Here is an 18,310-nt window from a genome sequence, read left to right on the forward strand (position 1 = left end):
GTCATGTAATATAACACTGGTAGCAGAATACTATGGTGGGAAAGTTAAAAATTAAATGCATGTGTTTTGTTTTTCAGTTACCATTTCTGGAACCTGGACATATGGATTCTTTGTTTTCATACAGTGAAAAATGTTTCAGTATGACTGTTCCAACGTTCCCATTTTTATATGGAACACTTAATGAGGAGGAAACACAAAAAGTTGTCAGAAGACAGAGACCAAAACCAGCAGAAAACGTTGAGAGTGAAAAGAAACGCCCAGAAAATGTAGGTAACTATTGTGTAAACACACACGTTAAATTTCAGTTAGATACATGTAGTTTTAAATATTTTAGATAACAATCCATTGGACAAAAATTTATTCAACCCTAGAGAAATCATTGCGAACACCATTTAATACTGTATAATTCCCCCCCTGGTCTTGATAACCTCCTAAATTTTGATAGGAAATGAGTCTACAAGGTTATGCAGGTTCATTGCTTCCAGGTTAAGGCCCTCATTGAGGATTTGATCATGTAGTTCCACCAAATTGTGGGGATGCTGATGTTTCGCCTGATGTTCCAATGTGTCCCACAGATTTTTCTGTGGGCTTCAGGTCAGGTGATTTTTGCAGGCCAGTCAAAATGTGATAGGGTGGGGGAGTGTTCAGAAAACCTGTCTATATTCTTCCAGCCCTATAAACTTTGCTGTTGCCATCTTTATGTGCCTGTGTAAGCAATGGCCTCTTGCAAAGTGATGGACTCCAAATGTTCATTGCACACAGTTCCTGTCACTACATTCTTTACGGTGGCAATTCAGTAAAACTTGGAATTCTCAGGGAGTTACATTTTACCTGGAAAGACTGGGTAAATCTTCGGGAATTCTTGGAATTTCATAAATTCTCAGAGAAATCAGTGTTTTTAACCTAGCATTGAAATTAAATTTTTTGTGTTTTATATACCACAAATTTATAAAAACAGATTAATATTACGGTATGTTGATGATTTTCACTTATGGACCGTCTGACAGCAACTGAATAAAACACAATTTTAGTGCCATACGCGTTTCGCCTTTATTTTCTGCAAGGCATCATCAGTGGCCTGTAATATGTACATATGTTAGCTATTTTATTTACATTTTTGTCACTGTGCCTATAGGTTATAAACAGTTCTGGTGGTTGGTATTTCCTATTAAGTAGTAATGTTTTGAACTGTACTTACAGGTTGCGTAGACAGTTTCTTACATATTACGCTCCTGTTGCATTTTTGGTCTTGTTCTTCTTCCTATGAGCGCCAATTTGCTGTTTTTTCTGCATTCCACAGCACTATGCACTGAACACTTTTTTTTAATGCAATGTTTTGGTTTCTGTTGCCGACTGTCAAATGTTTTTGCCAAAGATCGAATATTACTGCCAAACTTATGAGTGTAACTATCGAAGTATCTGTGGTCTGTTCGTGTATGCATTTGTGTGTGCGCTTGTGTGTGTGTGTGTGTGTGTGTGTGTGTGTGTGTTTGGTGTCATATTATTTAATTTAATTTTATTTTATTGTATTTAATTATTTATTTTTGTTTATGTCCTGTGTATGTGTGTGTGTGTTTTTTGGTGTGATATATAATGGAAGGAAACATTCCACGTGGGAAAAATTATATATAAAAACAAAGATGAGGTGACTTACCGAAAAAAAGCGCTGGCAGGTCGATAGACACACAAACAAACACAAACACACACACAAAATTCAAGCTTTCGCAACAAACTGTTGCCTCATCAGGAAAGAGGGAAGGAGAGGGGAAGACGAAGGAAGTGGGTTTTAAGGGAGAGGGTAAGGAGTCATTCCAATCCCGGGAGCGGAAAGCCTTGCCTTAGGGGGAAAAAAGGACAGGTATACACTCGCACACAAGCACATATCCATCCACACATACAGACACAAGCAGACATATTTAAATATGTCTGCTTGTGTCTGTATGTGTGGATGGATATGTGCGTGTGTGCGAGTGTATACCTGTCCTTTTTTCCCCCTAAGGTAAGTCTTTCCGCTCCCGGGATTGGAATGACTCCTTACCCTCTCTCTTAAAACCCACTTCCTTCGTCTTCCCCTCTCCTTCCCTCTTTCCTGTTGAGGCAACAGTTTGTTGCGAAAGCTTGAATTTTGTGTGTATGTTTGTGTTTGTTTGTGTGTCTATCGACCTGCCAGCGCTTTTGTTCGGTAAGTCACCTCATCTTTGTTTTTTTTATATATATATATATATATATATATATATATATATATATATATATATATATATATATATATTTGTGCTGTGTATGTGTGTCTGTCTGTGTTTTGGTGTTATGCATAATTTTTTTTTTTGGGGGGGGGGGGGAGGCTGTGTATGTGTGTGTATTTTGGTGTTATATACTTTTTTTATGTTATCATTTCCTTTATTAAGTGTAGTAAGGAGCCTGTGCTGATGTGTGTTTGTTCATTTATCACATGTTTGTTTTCTGCTATGGCTTTCTGGATGTGGAAGTTTTCTTGCATTTGTATAAGATGTTTGTCATGGTTGCTTATTCTCATTATTTTCATTTCTTGTTCCATGTTTGTAGGATGATGGTTGTAGTGTTTTAAATGCTCTGCAAATGTGGAATGGTTTGTTTCATACTTCCAACATCTGATATGTTCTTTGTATCTTGTTTCAAAATTCCTGCATGTCATGCCTATGTATACTGCATCACAACTTTGACATTCAAGTTTATATATTCCTGATTGTTGGAATTTGTCCCTCTTGGTAGCTGGCTGGCTTAGGTGTGATTGAAGGGTTTGCCCAGGCTTATATGCTATTTTGAAGCCCTGTCTCTTTAGGATGTTTGCAACTCTGTGTGTTAGTTTATGTGTGTAGGTCATGGTGTACCATCTGGTTCTTTTCTGTGTGGTGTTGTCATTGTGTGTGTTTGTTGAGTGTGTTTGTAAGTTTTCAGCTTGTGAGTTCTTTTGTATTGTGGAAATGTTGTGTTTGTTTTTTATTTGTGTTTTTATTTTTTGATTGAGCCTGTGTACCACATGTGTGTCATACCCGTTGTTCCTAGCTATTTGTATGATCGTGTTCATTTCTTGTTCATAGTTTCTCTTACTGAGTGGGATTCTGTTTAATCTATGTAACATGTGTCTTAGTGCTGCAAATTTCTGGCTTTGGGGGTGGTTGGATGTGGAATGTATTATTGTGTCCGTGGCTGTTGGTTTTCTAAAGATGTTAAATGTATGTTTTCCATTTTCTTTTTTAATTGTAATGTCAAGAAAATTTATTTGATTTTCTTTTTCTTTTTCAAGTGTGAATTTTATGTTCTTATGAGCTTTGTTTATTTCTGAATGGAGTTCATCTATTTTTTCACTTGGCTCGTCTACCAAACAAATAATGTCATCCACGTATCTGTACCAATATATGATTTTGAAACTTTCATTTGTGGTTATCTTATCAAATATCTGATTTTCAAGGTGACTGATGAAAATGTTTGCTAGTGTTCCTGATATTGGGGATCCCATGGGCAGTCCATCAGTTTGTAGATAATATTCTTCCTCAAACTGAAAGTAGTTTTGTTCAGTTGTCGGTCTGAGCATATCTGTTATTTCTTTTATTGCGTCTGTGGTGAGGTTGCTGTGGGATGAGAGATTTTGTTCTATGATTTCTATTGTTTCTGTGATAGGGATGGAGGTATACATATTTTCTATATCGAATGAAATCAGTGATGCTGTGTGTGGTACCTGTATGTTCTGTATATTTTCTATTAGGTTTCCTGTGTTTATCACTGTTCTGTTGTTTTCTACTTTATAGTGTTTTGTAACTAACTTTTGGAGGTGTTTGGCTATGCGGTATGTTGGGGCTTTCTTGAAGTTGATAACAGGTCTCATTGGCATTCCGTCTTTATGTACTTTCGGTTGACTGCGGAGTGTTGGTGCTTGTGGGTTTTTCTGTGTTAAGTAGTATTTTTGTTTGTCTGTGAGTGTGTGTTCAATGTTTTTCAGTGTTCGTTTCACATTTGCCTGGAATCGTGTAGTTGGATCTGACTTCAGTTTTTGTATTGCGTTGGTGTTTATGTATTCCTTGGTTTTTGTGATGTATTGCTCTTTATCCATGAGTACTGTTACATTTCCCTTGTCTGCTCTTGTTATTAATACGTTGTTGTTTGTTAACTTTTGTTTTAACCTTTTCATAGTAGCTGCTTCTGTTTGGTTGTTCTTATTGTGTGTCTGCTGTGTTTGTTTTATTATGCCTTTTATTTCTTCTTTTACTAGTTCTCTTGTAAGTCCTATGTTTATTTCACAATTATTTTGTTGTTCTTCACGTGTAAGGATGTGTTCGGTTTCTACTATGAGATTTTCTATGTATTGATTGTTCACCTTGCTATTGGTGCAGTGTTTCAAACCTTTTTCCAAGAGCATTTTTTCGTTTTCGTGTAGTTCTGTCTCTGTTAGGTTAACTAAGCGTGGATGGAATGAGTGTTGGTGTTCATGTGGTTTCACATTTAAAATGTAAATGTATTTTTGCGTCTTTTTTACTGTTAGTTTCATTATCTTGTGTTTATGTTTGTTTTGTAAATGTTTCATTGCTATGTATGTGTTGTGCTCAGTTTTTTCTACTAGTGCCATGAAAACTGCGGCGTTTCCTACGTTTTTGCCAATTCTAGATGAGTCTCATAGAGCATCATGTTTATTGACATCTTCAATATCTCAAAGTGTGTTAATTATATGCGCAGGTGGAAACTTTCCCTGCAATACATCCTATGTTCCCATAACCCTTCTAGCCTCAGCCCTCAATAGTCACTGTCCTCACCCATTCAGCTCTTTCTCTGTTCCCATTCCAATACTACACAACCGTCATTCCACCACCACACCCAGTCTTCTTATTTATCTCCTTTCCTGCTACTTCCTCCCACTCCTCCCCACTTCTCCCCTACCCTTCACCTGACCTGCAGCACTTCACTGCTCGCAACCCCCTCCATACGCTCCCTCCCCCCTCCATACGCTCCCTCCCCCCTCCATACGCTCCCTGCCCCCTCCATACGATCCCTCCCTCTCCATACTATCCCTCTGCCTCCCTGGCCCAGCCTCCTCCTTACACCCGCCCAGTCACCACTCCCATCATGCACTGATGCTGCTGCTTGCAGTGTGGTTTCTGTTGCCTGAGACTGCAGTCGTATGTGAGTTGGAGTTGGGGTTGTGTGTGTGTGTGTGTGTGTGTGTGTGTGTGTGTGTGTGTGTGTGGTGTTGATAAAGGCTTTAATGGCCGAAAGCTTTGTGAGTGTCTTTTCATTGTACCTATCAGCGACTCAGCATCTCCATTATATGGTGAGTATCGACTTTCCTTCTCATAATATTGATGTTCAAAAGCTGTGGTTAAACTACTGCTTATAGTGGTATATAGCTCAACTGTGAGGAAAGAAAAGTCATTATTGTGGTGTGCTGTCCCTCACCCACTCACCAGTAATTTATCAAGAGCGTCTTGACACCATCTTCGTACTCATACCTGAAATTCTCAGCCAACTCTTTTTCTCCAAGTTTGAGTAGTCACCATGGTTCTCTCACTAACAGGTGGGGATGGACCTTCATTCACTGCCTACAGCAATTCCTGTTGGGTAGGGAAGCACTTTTGATTCAAAAGCCCTGAAACACATCTCCAGTCACTCTGGATCTTTTTCCAACCATAATTGTGACATGTTGTTTCATGGCAACATATGTTTTTACAGTCTGCCGCAAAACACCAAGAAATCCAACAACTTGGCACTCCATATGGTTATGGTCACGGCCAAACACAATTGCACCTTTTTGCCACTCTGTTACTTCCTTACACTTATGCATGTTTATGTAAAATTTCTGCTTGAAACAAATGTCTCACTGATTATTACTGCTTTTCGGCCACACAGAGGCAGTCTACATGCAGTTGAGCATGACTTGATCTAAACGCTCTCTGTAAAGACTTAAGTTTCATCTGTGCTTTTACATTGGGGTGACTAATGATTTGTCTGGTGAGCTTACATTCACATTCTTCATTGTATTTCAGTAACTGTGGTTGACATTTTGTGAAATACTTTCAGTTACTGTTAAATCCATGTTCTCAGTTGTAAATAAACACGGCAGTAAGTAAAGGCTCATAGCAAATTGTACAATAAACAGTGTAGTACAAAGTAATATTTAGTCTAGCTTCATGACAGATTCAGTTTTTCCCATGAGACAACCTGTAAAAGTTGATTGCTTAATTGCCTGACTTTGGAAATTATGTATGCATTCTAATTGTGATCAGGGTGTGTGACCCTTAGCGGCTTGCACATAACAGAAAATGGGAGTCTTACAGGGATTGGCACTGAGTGTTCCATTTTCCATAATTGCAAAAAATTTTATACCACCACCCACAGGCCCCAAGACCTCACTGTACCTGTACGTAGACTTTCTGCTAATCACTGCACCATTGCTATTTTGTGTCTCAGTTCTGTACAGCATAGTGGTATAAGGTTGACAGTATAACGTTTTGCCAACTTAAAGTGTGAGTGTGTGTCTGGGTTATACTGATTTATTTCCCCAAACCACATTCCACTTCTTCACGAGATGACTTACTTGGGGTTTTGCAGCCACTCTTCTCTACTGGATAGCCGGCTGCTGGAAACTCTTGACTACTTCTCCATCAAATAATGCTAGGTATAGGAACTTTCAAGCCTCTTTCTACTGGTGAAATAAGTAGCCATACAAGCTTTACATTTCGTCAATCAACGATGTATTTGACTTTCAAGCACAATAAAAATTCTCACTTTCAACATAATATGTAACTTCAGTAAGTGTCTCATACAGTCATATGTTAGAAACAAATTAATTTACATTTGAAAGAAAGTCTGCATAGACACCATGACTTTCAGAAAGAGAGACTGAAAAAACGTCTTGCCTCTCACAAGGCTGAGTCAAGAGTCTACAAGAACACTTTTTCAACCTCCCCCCCCCCCCCCCTCTGCCCCCCCCCCGCCCCCCCCCCACACACACACACACACAATAGTCAGTGACACAATAAGCACAGAGCTGTTTATAGATTCTGTGGTTCTCCCTTACACACTCACTAACACATCTATGGATTGTCCGACAGGTACTTCTCAGTGCCGTTCGACCGCTGCATCTACTTTCTTCCCGCGACTGATTTTAAACCTGCACACACAAACATGTGATGCGCAGTAGGTAGGATTTAGGATTTTACCATCCCACACGTGTATCTAAAATATCGTGTTCAAGATGGGAGAAGGCTGAGTGGTTCAAGAATTTATGCAGAAATTCTCGAATCACTACAACAGTTGAAACATTCCACATAAGCCGTGTTAACTAACCTCTGAGCAGAAGCAGGAATCTTGCCACCACAAGTCTGAAGCCAGCAGTTACTCGCAAGCTATGCAGACAGTGGTCTGTAAAATATCTGAATACCCTTTGTCATGCCCTTTTTTTGTTCTGACAGTTTTAGAAAACAAGAGCTTTGTCAGGTTGCCACTCCGGAGCTATTAGCCATGTTCCAGCCAGTCATGGTAAACATGTGGAAGTCACACATAAAACTGAATTCAAGTCAAAATCCCACAAGCATGTCATAGCTTCGGCTAGTTAAACTATTCAGTGTTGTTTTTGTCGTCACCCCACCCCACCCCTCCCCCCCTTTCCCCGGCAGTGGATGCTGCATCAGATAACCACTCCCACTTTGTGGAGTTACCTAATGCGAAAATGTAGACTTACATTCAAATGAAACAAAAATACCATTCATGAATTTGCATTCTGTGTTGCCATCAAATTACTTTCTGCCTGTGTTTTTACATGAAAGCTCTGTTACAGGACAATTCTAAATTTTGAAGTTGTTACAGTGTCATCGAAATGCCAAATGACTGCAACCTCAGTAGCAGTTAGTTATGAACATTTACATGGGTTCAGCCTCTTGAGAAATGCTTTGTCTTTCACTTATTTTGTAAACATGATATGGTGTATTTTTCAAAAACATTTGAATATGTGTATGATTTTCATACGTATCATGTTACAATAAATAATAATTATCAAAAATACGAAAAAATCACCATTGCAGACTCTGGACTTGTTTCGGTGTTCTAGAACCCAATTACATTGACAACAAATGGTGTTCATGTGATGTGGGCCATTTCACCCCCATTACTTTGCTTGGTTAGGCATCAGCTGTATTCTTACCTGCCATCCAGCTGAGAAAAATACGGCCCACACGATCCTCAGTGGTGCTCACTGCAAGTCTTATAATTGTGCGAACAAACATGTATCCCCGATTCCGAAATAAATTATGGTGCAGGGAAATGTTCGTGCTTTACTTTGTCCTCTTTAAAAGACCAACTTTGTAGGCTTTTTGTTCGCTGTTAGGCCAATTGGAGTAACAGTACAGATAGTGAGAAATAACCTCTGACTTCTCCTACTGGACTGGATCTCTGACATCCTCATTGGACACCACTGCGGCAGGTAGCTCACCTTGTGGTACCTGACAGTCTGTATTGTGGGCTGAAGGAGAACACAGGTCCCACAACATTCCAACAACTATTCTAAATGTGGTTGTGTGACAGCAACCATACAAAAATATGTTAAGTATAAAACAGCCAACTGATTTCAACAAAATTTTACTTTTACAAGGTTTCGAAACCAACTGTGGCTATCTTCATCAGAAAAGCTGAGGACTAAACAGTTTTTATTCCAAACAGATTTATAAGAAGACTGTATGCACATTCAGCAAGTGACAAATTTAAGATAAAAAAATCTACTCACCAAGCAGCAGCAGAACACACAAATAAGAAGGTTGTAATTGCCAACCTTTTGAAGCCAGTGGCTCCTTCAGGCAGAAGGGTTGAAGGGGAAAGAAGAGGAGTGAAGGAAAAGGACTGGAGAGATCTAAGAAAAGGCGTAGATTTCAGGAAAGTCACCCAGAACTGCGGATCAGGGGAGACTTACCACACAGGATGAGAAGGAAAGACTAATTGTTGGGGACTGCATCGGATGAGATTTGAAAACCTGAGAGCTTAAAGGTGGAAGACAGGGTAATGTGCAGGCAGAGATTAATGCTTAAACATCATGCATGAGTTAACAAGAGGGAAAAGGTAAGTTCCTTGTACGTAACAGAGGTGGGAGAGGGAGCTGAAAAATAGACAGGTAAGACAGTGAAAGACATAGAAAACTAAAACGGAGTAAAGCGAAGAGTATTTACCATGAAGAAGTGCTGAGACAGAAGAAATTAACGTAAATTAAGGCCAGGTGGGTGGCGAGAACCAAGGGCATGTAGTGCTAGTTTCGCCCTGCGGAGTTCTGAGAAACTGTTGTCTGGGGGAAGAATCCAGATGTACATGGGGTGAAACAGGCACCGAGGTCACAATTATCATATTGTAGAGCATGCTCTGCAACAGGATATTGCATGTTGGCAGTTTACATGCTTTGCCTATGCCCATTCATCCTAATTGATAATTTGGTGGTAGTCATGCCGATGTAGAAGGCCGAACAGTGTTTACATAACAGCTGGTATACGACATATTTCGTTTCACAGGTGGCTCTCCCTTTGGTAGTACATGTTTTGCCAGTTACAGGACTGCTAAAGGTGGTGGTAGAATGGTACAGAGAGCGAGTCTTGCAGTGGGCATGGTCACAGAGGTAGGAACAATAGGATAGGGAGATGGGTGCAGGAGGAGCATAGGGGTCTGAGAAGAATATTCCAGGTGTGGTGCGCAAAATTTCAGACAGAATGGATCTCATTTCAGGGCAAGATTTTAGGGAGTCATGGCCCTGTCAAAGTAGCTGATTAACACGTTCCAGGCCAGGATAATACTGAGTCACCAGTGGTGTGCTCTGAAGTTGGTTTTTGGAAGAATCAGCAGTACAGGGATTGGATGTGATGGCCCGGGAAATCTGCTTTTGAACTAGCCTGATCCACTGAAGGTTGAGGTGAGAATGGTGGTGTACTGCCATAAAGAGTCTGCTTCTGAAGAAAAAAAGGTTTGCCTTGAATGCCAAGGCATCCAAGAGGGAAGGTTTGAAATACAGCCATGGCACCTGAGGTAAATGCATTTGTTTGGATGCAGACCCTTTACAGCAATACACCACCATTCGCACCACAGCCTTCACTGCACGTAATTACCCCAACAGCCTAGTTAAAAAGCAGGTTTCCCGTGCCATCTGGATTCTTCCCCCAGACACCAGTTTCTCAGAACCCCACAGGTGGGAACTAGCAGTAAAACATTTCCATGATCTTGCCACCCACCTTGCCTTAATTTACGTTAATTTTTTCAGTCTCAGTATTTTTCACAGTAACTACTCTTTGCTTCACTTCGTTTTAGTTTTCTACGTCTTTCACTATCTTACCCCTCCCACATCTGTTACATACAATGCACATACCTTTTTACTCTTATTAACTCATGCATGATGTTTAAGCATTAATCTCTGTCTGAATATTGCCCTGTCTTCCACCTTTAAGCTCTCAGGTTTTCAAATCTCATCCGATTCAGTCACCAACAATCAGTCTTTTCTTCTCATCCTATGCAGTAAGTCTGCCTTGACCCACGGTTCTGGGTGACTCACCTGAAATCTGCCTCTATTCCTAGACCTCTCCAGTCATTTTCCTTCACCCCTCAGAGACACACTGCTGACAAAGAAATGTTTTATTCAACTTGAAATACACATCACGTCGGTAGTAATGTGAGGCACGTGCCTCACTCCGGTGACCTCGGTGGGCATTGACTCGTGGCAACTGCTTGCGCCCCAGTGAGGAGCTGTTCACTGAAACCAGGTCAGACAACAGCCAGTGGCCCAACAGTAAGCTGCAGCCCTGGCATCAGCGGTGTTTCTCTACTCATGCTGCAATGGCATTTGTGTGTGGAACGGCTGTCTCTGTGACTTAGTTCTTCACACTGGTCAGATGCACAGTGGTACCAAGTCCCACAAGGAGACTCAGTGCAGTCAGTGGTGCCCTGTCATCTCATCTAGCATGGATATGGCATCATGGTGGTGCTGCTGGACTCGTAATGAATCTGCCTCAAAATTCGTATGGCTTGGAGGCACCTTTGTTGTATTACTATCAAGCCCCCAGTATTAGCACTGTGCATTGCAGTTTTCTGCTGAGTATGGCTAGCCCATCTCACTCACAATCATTTTGCTTATTTATTATTGTGGCCCATATCACTACTCCGCACTTACTGATCCACAGTTTCTACTGCAGTACTTTGCAGTGGCTTCCCTACAAATTCTCACTAATCTAACTAAAAACTGGGTAGCGGCATTACATTGCCCCCCTCCATGGGCAAGACGCAACCCCTCTGCTCTTGCTCAGCACTTGTTCTCCACTGTGACTGCTTCTGCTTTTGATCTACAAAACAAGTACGCACTGTTGGACGGGCAATCATACACTTGGCATCTCGTCTGTGTATCTGGTGGTTTTTTAACCCTTTGGAACAACTTTCAGAACTTTGTCCTTCCAACAACAGTTCCCCCTGTGCTGTCCCAGCAAGCATACTTCCAAAACTATCCACACTAGAAAACCACATACACCACTACCATTCACAACCCTTCAACAATTAGCCCCACTTACTCCTCCCACCGTAGAGCTCATTGCAGACTGAATTTCCCTCAAAATGCTTGGTTTTCTGGTACTCCTGCTCATCCAAAAAGCTTAGGGTTGCCTGGTGGCACTCTCTCATACAAATTACACCTTAGTGTACTTGTACATGGTTTAACTGGTTTATCATGTGCAACAGGCAATCATCATGACAGCTCTACACTGGCAACAGCTTTCTGCCACTGAAGGTTAACCTTGGTATGGTGTTTAATCGGAACGTTTACTTTCAGGCTCATGTTGTACTCATCACTCACTTCATACTTGTCGCATACATCAGACTTAGGCTGTGCTGTAAAGAGCTTGTCGCAACAATCAGCTGCTTGCCCTGCAAAGTGGTGACCCATTATTTGCACTTGTGCTACATTCTAAATGTCTGGTGCATACTCTTCAACAGACTGAGCCATGTCAACTTTATTATCCTCTATACAAACTCCTCATACTTTTCCTCTTTTCACCCCGTTTCTGGGGAAATATATGTACCTGTACCGTTTCTGCTAAATCATCTGCAACACAACTATCGTCATCTTGCACATTCCCTGTAGTAACTAAAATAACAAGGCCCCACTCATTCCTGTTACCTCAGACTCCACCAATCCTCTGGATATTGGAACTGGTACTTCAACATTACTCTGTTTAACTTCGGCATAATTGCTCTGTGTCTTCAATAACTTCCTAGGAAATTCTGTTAAGACATTATTTACAGTTACCATAATCTTCCCACTCAAAAGATTGTCATCCTTTCGTGACATTTTTCCCTACTCTTAGTAAAATCTTCTCGGTTTTCAAGCCATGTCAATTCAAATAAAATTCTCAAGCTTTCTATACTAACCCCACCATTATCGTCAGGAGTAAAATTACTGACTGGTGGGGGCAAGGATTAGGACCACTGGCAGCAATCAGAGGGCCGAAATGATGCTTGTGTGGAAGGTGAGTTGGGCTGCTTGTGGCATCTCCGGCCCTCCACAGGACCGAGTGATGTCAGGTGGCACTAGGGCCAGTGCCACGTTTGAAACTGATGCTTCCGCCTCCCTCCAAGCATTAACCATCTGTCATCACTTCCTTTCAACATCCAAAATCCACCCTCATGCCTTACTCAGTGCGCACACCTGGTCTGTGTCAAAGTTGTTGCTGTTTATTCCAATCTTGCCCACCTCTTTTATAATGGAATCCCAGTATGTTGACACATGCAGCAAGACTCTCATGTTCTCAAACTATATATTGTGTCCATTTTTCAAGCAATGCTCAGCTGTGGCCGACTTGTTGAGCTCCCTTTGTTTAATACGTCTCTTGTGCTCAGTACAATGCTCCGTAACTGTGAGAATTGTCTGGCCAATATAGATGCTGCCACACTCACAAGGTACACCATTCACACGGTCACACGAAGAGCTATGTCATCTTGAACAGGGCGCAACATACTTCCAATCTTGGGGACAGATTGGAACACTGGTCTCAATCCACGTCTCTGCAGTACACATTCTAACTTACTGCTCATTGCTCCACTGTGTGGCAGGAAAGCCACCGGCTCGGCTTCTCCTGCCAATTCTCAAGGCGTTCTTCAGTGATGTCTGGAAGTGTTTGTGAAGTCTCTTTGCTATAACCATTCTGTCTGAATACATGTCTCAAGTGCTGCAATTCGGACTGTAACTGGTCATCATCAGAAATAACTTTGGCTGTGTGCATTAACATGTTCAGGACTGCTTTCTTGTTTACAGGATAGTGAAAATATTGGCATTCAAATATCGATCAGTGTGTGTTTGTTTCCTGGGCACTGAATGACCAAGCTGGCCTCCTGCCTTCTGCTAAACTAAAACATCCAAGAACAGTAGCTTGCCATCCTTCTGCATCTCAGTCGTAAATTTAGTGTTGGGATGGACACCGTTCATGTGATCCACAAACTGGTGCGGTGTATTTTCATTGTAAGGCCATATCAGGAAGGTGTCATCAATGTACCTGTGCAAGCAAGATGGACGCAACACTGCAGAGTTCAGAGCCTGCTCCTCAAAGTGCCCCGTTAAGAAATTTGCGACTGCAGGAGACAGTGGTGAGCCCATTGTTGTGTCATCTGTCATTTCATAATATTCATCACAGTAAAACAGGTACATTGTCGTTAGAACGTGATGGAACAACTTAACAAGTCCAGGTCGAAACTGTTGGGCCAAAAGTGCAGCTTGTCTTGCACTGGTACCCTTGTAAAAAGTGACACCTCATCCAGACTAACCATTACGTCATTTCAGCCTATTTTCATTTTCTTGAGTGTCTGCGAGTTTGCAATAAGATGTTCACAATATCCCAGTTTTGGTGCTAATAATCCTGCAAGATGTTTTGGCAGTCTGTAGTTGGGCGAGCTGACTGCACTAACAACGGGCCTAATAGGAACATGTTTCTTATGTATCTTCGGCAGTCAATAAAGCCTGGGAGGTCTGGTGATGTGGCAAGGCATTAATTTCTTCACTACTTCATCTGGGAAACCAGATTCCTTTAATAATGTCTGTCTTCCTGACTTTGGCCTTAGTTAGACGTGCCACCATGAAAGACTCGGAGGACTTGCCTACTCTTCACAGGAAATCATTCTCTTGGACTGCTTTGCATTGTCTACTTTCACCTAATCTACTCTCTTAAAATTCTCAATACCTCACCTGTTACAGTCCATGTGGTACTGAAAATCCTGGTCCCTGTCATTTAGACCACAACTCGATTACTTCTTATCAATTATGCAAATATAAATGAAACATGCCACTATCTTAACACTTCTCATTACCTTTCTTGCATAAATACTGAGCCATATTCCTTGCTCTGCACAAAATAAAATCAGATTACAAGAACAGTAACCGTAACACTATCATATCTTCTTGCTACAACTGCTCTCGCCTGAGTGGCTGCTTGTAATTCTCTCACCTGAGTGGCTGCTTATAATTACTACTACACATTGAAACAGTAACTAAACTTAGTTTCACCTCCTGTATCACTATTCATGGTTAACAGCTTATATACTACTAAACAATGAGTGACACTTCTTGTTCTTGACACCCATATTGCTCTTATCAATCAAGTGAAAACTTAACACTTATATTTGCACTTTCTCAAAAAATATCATCTTCGTTCACCTGTCACATACTGAACTTACAAGCACAACTCAACCCCTGCCAAAACCTTTTGACTTGTCATGACCTTGCAGTCAAACAAAAATACAGCAAAAAGATAGCATTCACCCCACAACATGTCTATGAAACTGTACCCTTGCAATCGAATCGTCATCTTCATCCATGGATGGCAGTTGTAGGCATCTCTGTAGAGTGGAAATGGCATTTGATAGGATGAGTGGTGGCGGTGCTGACAGGCTGGTGGGACCAGACAGGTCAGTGGCGCTGTAGCATAAAGTTGTGCGAGGAGACTCTGTGCAGGTGTTGGCTGGCCTGATCTGGCCTCAAACCTATGGCTTATGTCATAGTCTGGCATGGACCTGGCATTGTAATGGTGCTGTTAGGCTTGGAATGAATCTCTCAAAATTCACGTATTTATATGGCTTGGAGGTGCCCTTGTTCCACTACTATCCAGACCCTGGTTACATAGCTCACAAGAAGGGTCTTACTCTGGTGTGGTGACGTCTACCTTCTTCGTCTATTACTGCTGCATTGTGCAAGTTTTCACTGAGTATGGTTAGCCCATCTCTCAAAACCTTCTGCATATTTGTCATTCTGACTCTTGTCGCTGCACTGCACTTAATCGCCCGTGGTTGCTATTGCAGTATTTCATGGTGGCTTCCCTACAGATTCTTGCCAATCGCTCTAAATATTGTGTAGCGACATTACAGCTTAATGAGAACTGCTGCTCATAAGAAGCGACAAGTCCAGCACTTTCCCTTTACTTAATCAGCACAAGGTTGAGTGCACTACCACTAATGGACTCGGAGCATTTACAGTATAACACTACCTTATTCATATAGCTCCCATACCATTCTGAGCATACTGTAGTATCATTTACTCACATTGATTACAATAAAATTGCTGTGATGCTTTACCAAGAAGAGTGAAAAGCACATTATGAATGCGATTTTGTATTTTCAGTATGTCTAAGACAGAGAGAATCCATAACAATAAGAGGTTAACCAAAGTGAGCAAGGGTAGAATCACTACACATTTTCTCAGGTTATTGCAGTTTGATATCAGTTAAGATCATGATAGTGTCACACTAATTGCCCCTTTAGTCTATTAGAATATTAATACAAAAATGATCAAAATTTAATTGTTATTACCTTAAAGATTACTCCATTTTGGATTGAATATGGCAGGGAAGATGAGGTTAATTTGACTTTCCGTTCATCTTCTGAAGACTTGCTGAATAATTTCTGAATCAGTCTGACAGTTGTTGCCTGCCTCATGATTTTTGTAAAATGTTTCAGCGGCTGGCAGTTAGTATTGAATGCAGACACACTCAGAGATCTCCACAGTTATGGGGGATAACTCTTCTTCGCAGCTTGTGCTCCCATATCACAATTCACAATTAGTATAACAACATAAGACTCACTCTACTGAAAAACTCAATGTCAGCAAATCCATAAATATGAATTCGTGAGCCATAGTAATGCATGATGGAGAACAGACCGATGGACAGAAGCATGCTGTGCTGTAATATAAGAGGAGCAAATGAATTATATGCTTTGCAGAAAACTTATTTATTTGTGTACTACTTTTGAATACAGAAAAGCTCCTTAGTTCCTTTTGTATGTTGCTTAAATTTTGCTAGCCTCATATTACTTTGTGAGAATGTGATTTTGTTATTGTTATTATTATTATTATTATTATTAATCAAAATAGAGTGGACACTCGGACACTGGTTAATATTCTGATGGTTAATAGTGTGTGTGTGGTTCCACTTCCTCCATTGGACCTGTGTATATGGTTTTCATCTAGATTTTTCTGTTCAATTTGTTGCATTTATATTAGTATTGCTTCCAGACAGATTCTCCAGGCTACCTAGAGAAATGAATCCCATACAATTAGTTCCGCATTGCATTTATGTATTCTCTCATTACTTTTGAATGCATTATGGGAACAGCAGTGATCAATAAAATTGTAAATAATTACTATTAAAAACAGTCTTGATCACAATTTATTTTATAAGGTGACCGGTGGTCGAAACCGGTCACCTTATAAAATAAATTGTGATCAAGACTGTTTTTAATAGTAATTATTCTCTCATTAATGTGTGAATTTTTTGCAATTTTTTGGCCATAAATGCTTCTTCTGTCGTTACTACTCTTCTATTTACTTGTAACAAGCACCTGTTATCTTTGACCTACTTTGGAAATAGTTGAACAGTGTGTAGGTTCTTTAAATGGCCTACATATATAAATAAATATTTAATGATTGTGAAAAGGAAAGTTGCTACTCACCATATAGAGGAGATACGGAGTCACAGATAGGCACATCAAAAAGACTGTCACAAATATAGCTTTCAGCCGTAAGTTCTTCATCAAAATAAGACACACACACACACACACACACACACACACACACACACACACACACACAATAGTTTTCGGCTGTAAGTTCTTCATCGAAATAATAGACACACACACTCTGCAGTCTCAGGCAACTGAGGCCACACTGCAAGCAGCAGCAGCAGTGCATGATGGGAGTGGTGACTGGGTGGGAGTAAGGAGGAGGTTGGGTGGGGAGGGGGAGGGATAGTAGGGTAGGGATGGCGGACAGTGACTTCTTGTTGGCGAGCATGCAGGGACGAGGTGGAAAGATGGTAGGGTAGCTACATGCAGTCAGGAGGTTAGACGGAGGGCAGAGGAGAGGTAGGGAGGGGGATAGCAGAAAAGGAGAGAAGTAAAAAGACTGAGTGCGATGGGGGAATGAGAGCTGTGTAGTGCTGGAATGGGAACAGAGAAGTGGCTGGATGGGAGAGGACAATGACTAACGAAGGTTGAGGCCAGGAGGGCTTTGGGAATGTAGGATATAGTGCAGGGAAAGTCCCCATCTGTGCAACTCATAAAAGCTGATGTTGGTGGGAAGGATCCATGTAGGAACAGGCTGTGAAGCAATCATTGAAATAAAGGATGTCATGTTTGGCAGTGTGCTCAGCAACAGGGTGGTCCTCTTGTTTCTTGGCCACAGTTTGTCACTGGCTATTCATGCGGACAGACAGTTTGTTGGTTATCATGCCCCCATAGAATGCAGCACAGTGGTTGCAGCTTAGCTTTTAGATCACATGACTGGTTTCCCAGGTAGCCTAGCTTCTGATGGGATAGGTGATGTTTATGACTAATTGGAGTAGGTGGTGGTGGTGGTGGTGGTGGTGGTGGTGGGAGACTGGAAAGATAAGGCAGAGGAGATTTGTTTTTGTACAAGGTTGGCAGGATAATTACAGTTTGTGAGGGCTTCAGTGAGACCATCGGTATATTTAGAGGGGGATCACATGTCACTGCAGACGCGACGACCATTGGTGGCTAGGCTGTACAGAGGTAGTGATGTAGGAAGGTGGCTTGTTGGGTTGAATAGGACCAGGTGAAGCAAATGGGGGAGAACTAGTTGAGGTTCTGGAGGAATGTGGATAGGGTGTACTCACCCTCAATCCAAATGGCAAAAATGTCATCAATGAATCTGAACCAGATAAGGGGTTTAGTATTCTATATGTTTCAGGAAGATTCCTCTAGATGGCCCAGGAATAGGTTGGCATAGGATGGTGCCATGCTGGCACCCGTAGCCTACCCCGGATTTGTTTGTAGG

At 41.3% G+C, this 18,310-nt stretch overlaps 1 protein-coding gene across 1 annotated transcript in view; it reads left to right on the forward strand.

Annotated features, from left to right (window-relative positions):
* LOC124802716 (EP300-interacting inhibitor of differentiation 3) overlaps positions 1-18,310 on the forward strand; it is a 100,410-nt gene that overhangs the window by 66,054 nt on the left and 16,046 nt on the right. Inside the window, exon 4 of the mRNA XM_047263682.1 lies at positions 78-266. Within this exon, the coding sequence (XP_047119638.1) occupies positions 78-266 (189 nt within the window). The remainder of the gene's footprint in view (positions 1-77; positions 267-18,310) is intronic.

Source organism: Schistocerca piceifrons, chromosome 6, assembly GCF_021461385.2.
Source record: "Schistocerca piceifrons isolate TAMUIC-IGC-003096 chromosome 6, iqSchPice1.1, whole genome shotgun sequence".
NCBI classification, from domain to species: domain Eukaryota; kingdom Metazoa; phylum Arthropoda; class Insecta; order Orthoptera; family Acrididae; genus Schistocerca; species Schistocerca piceifrons.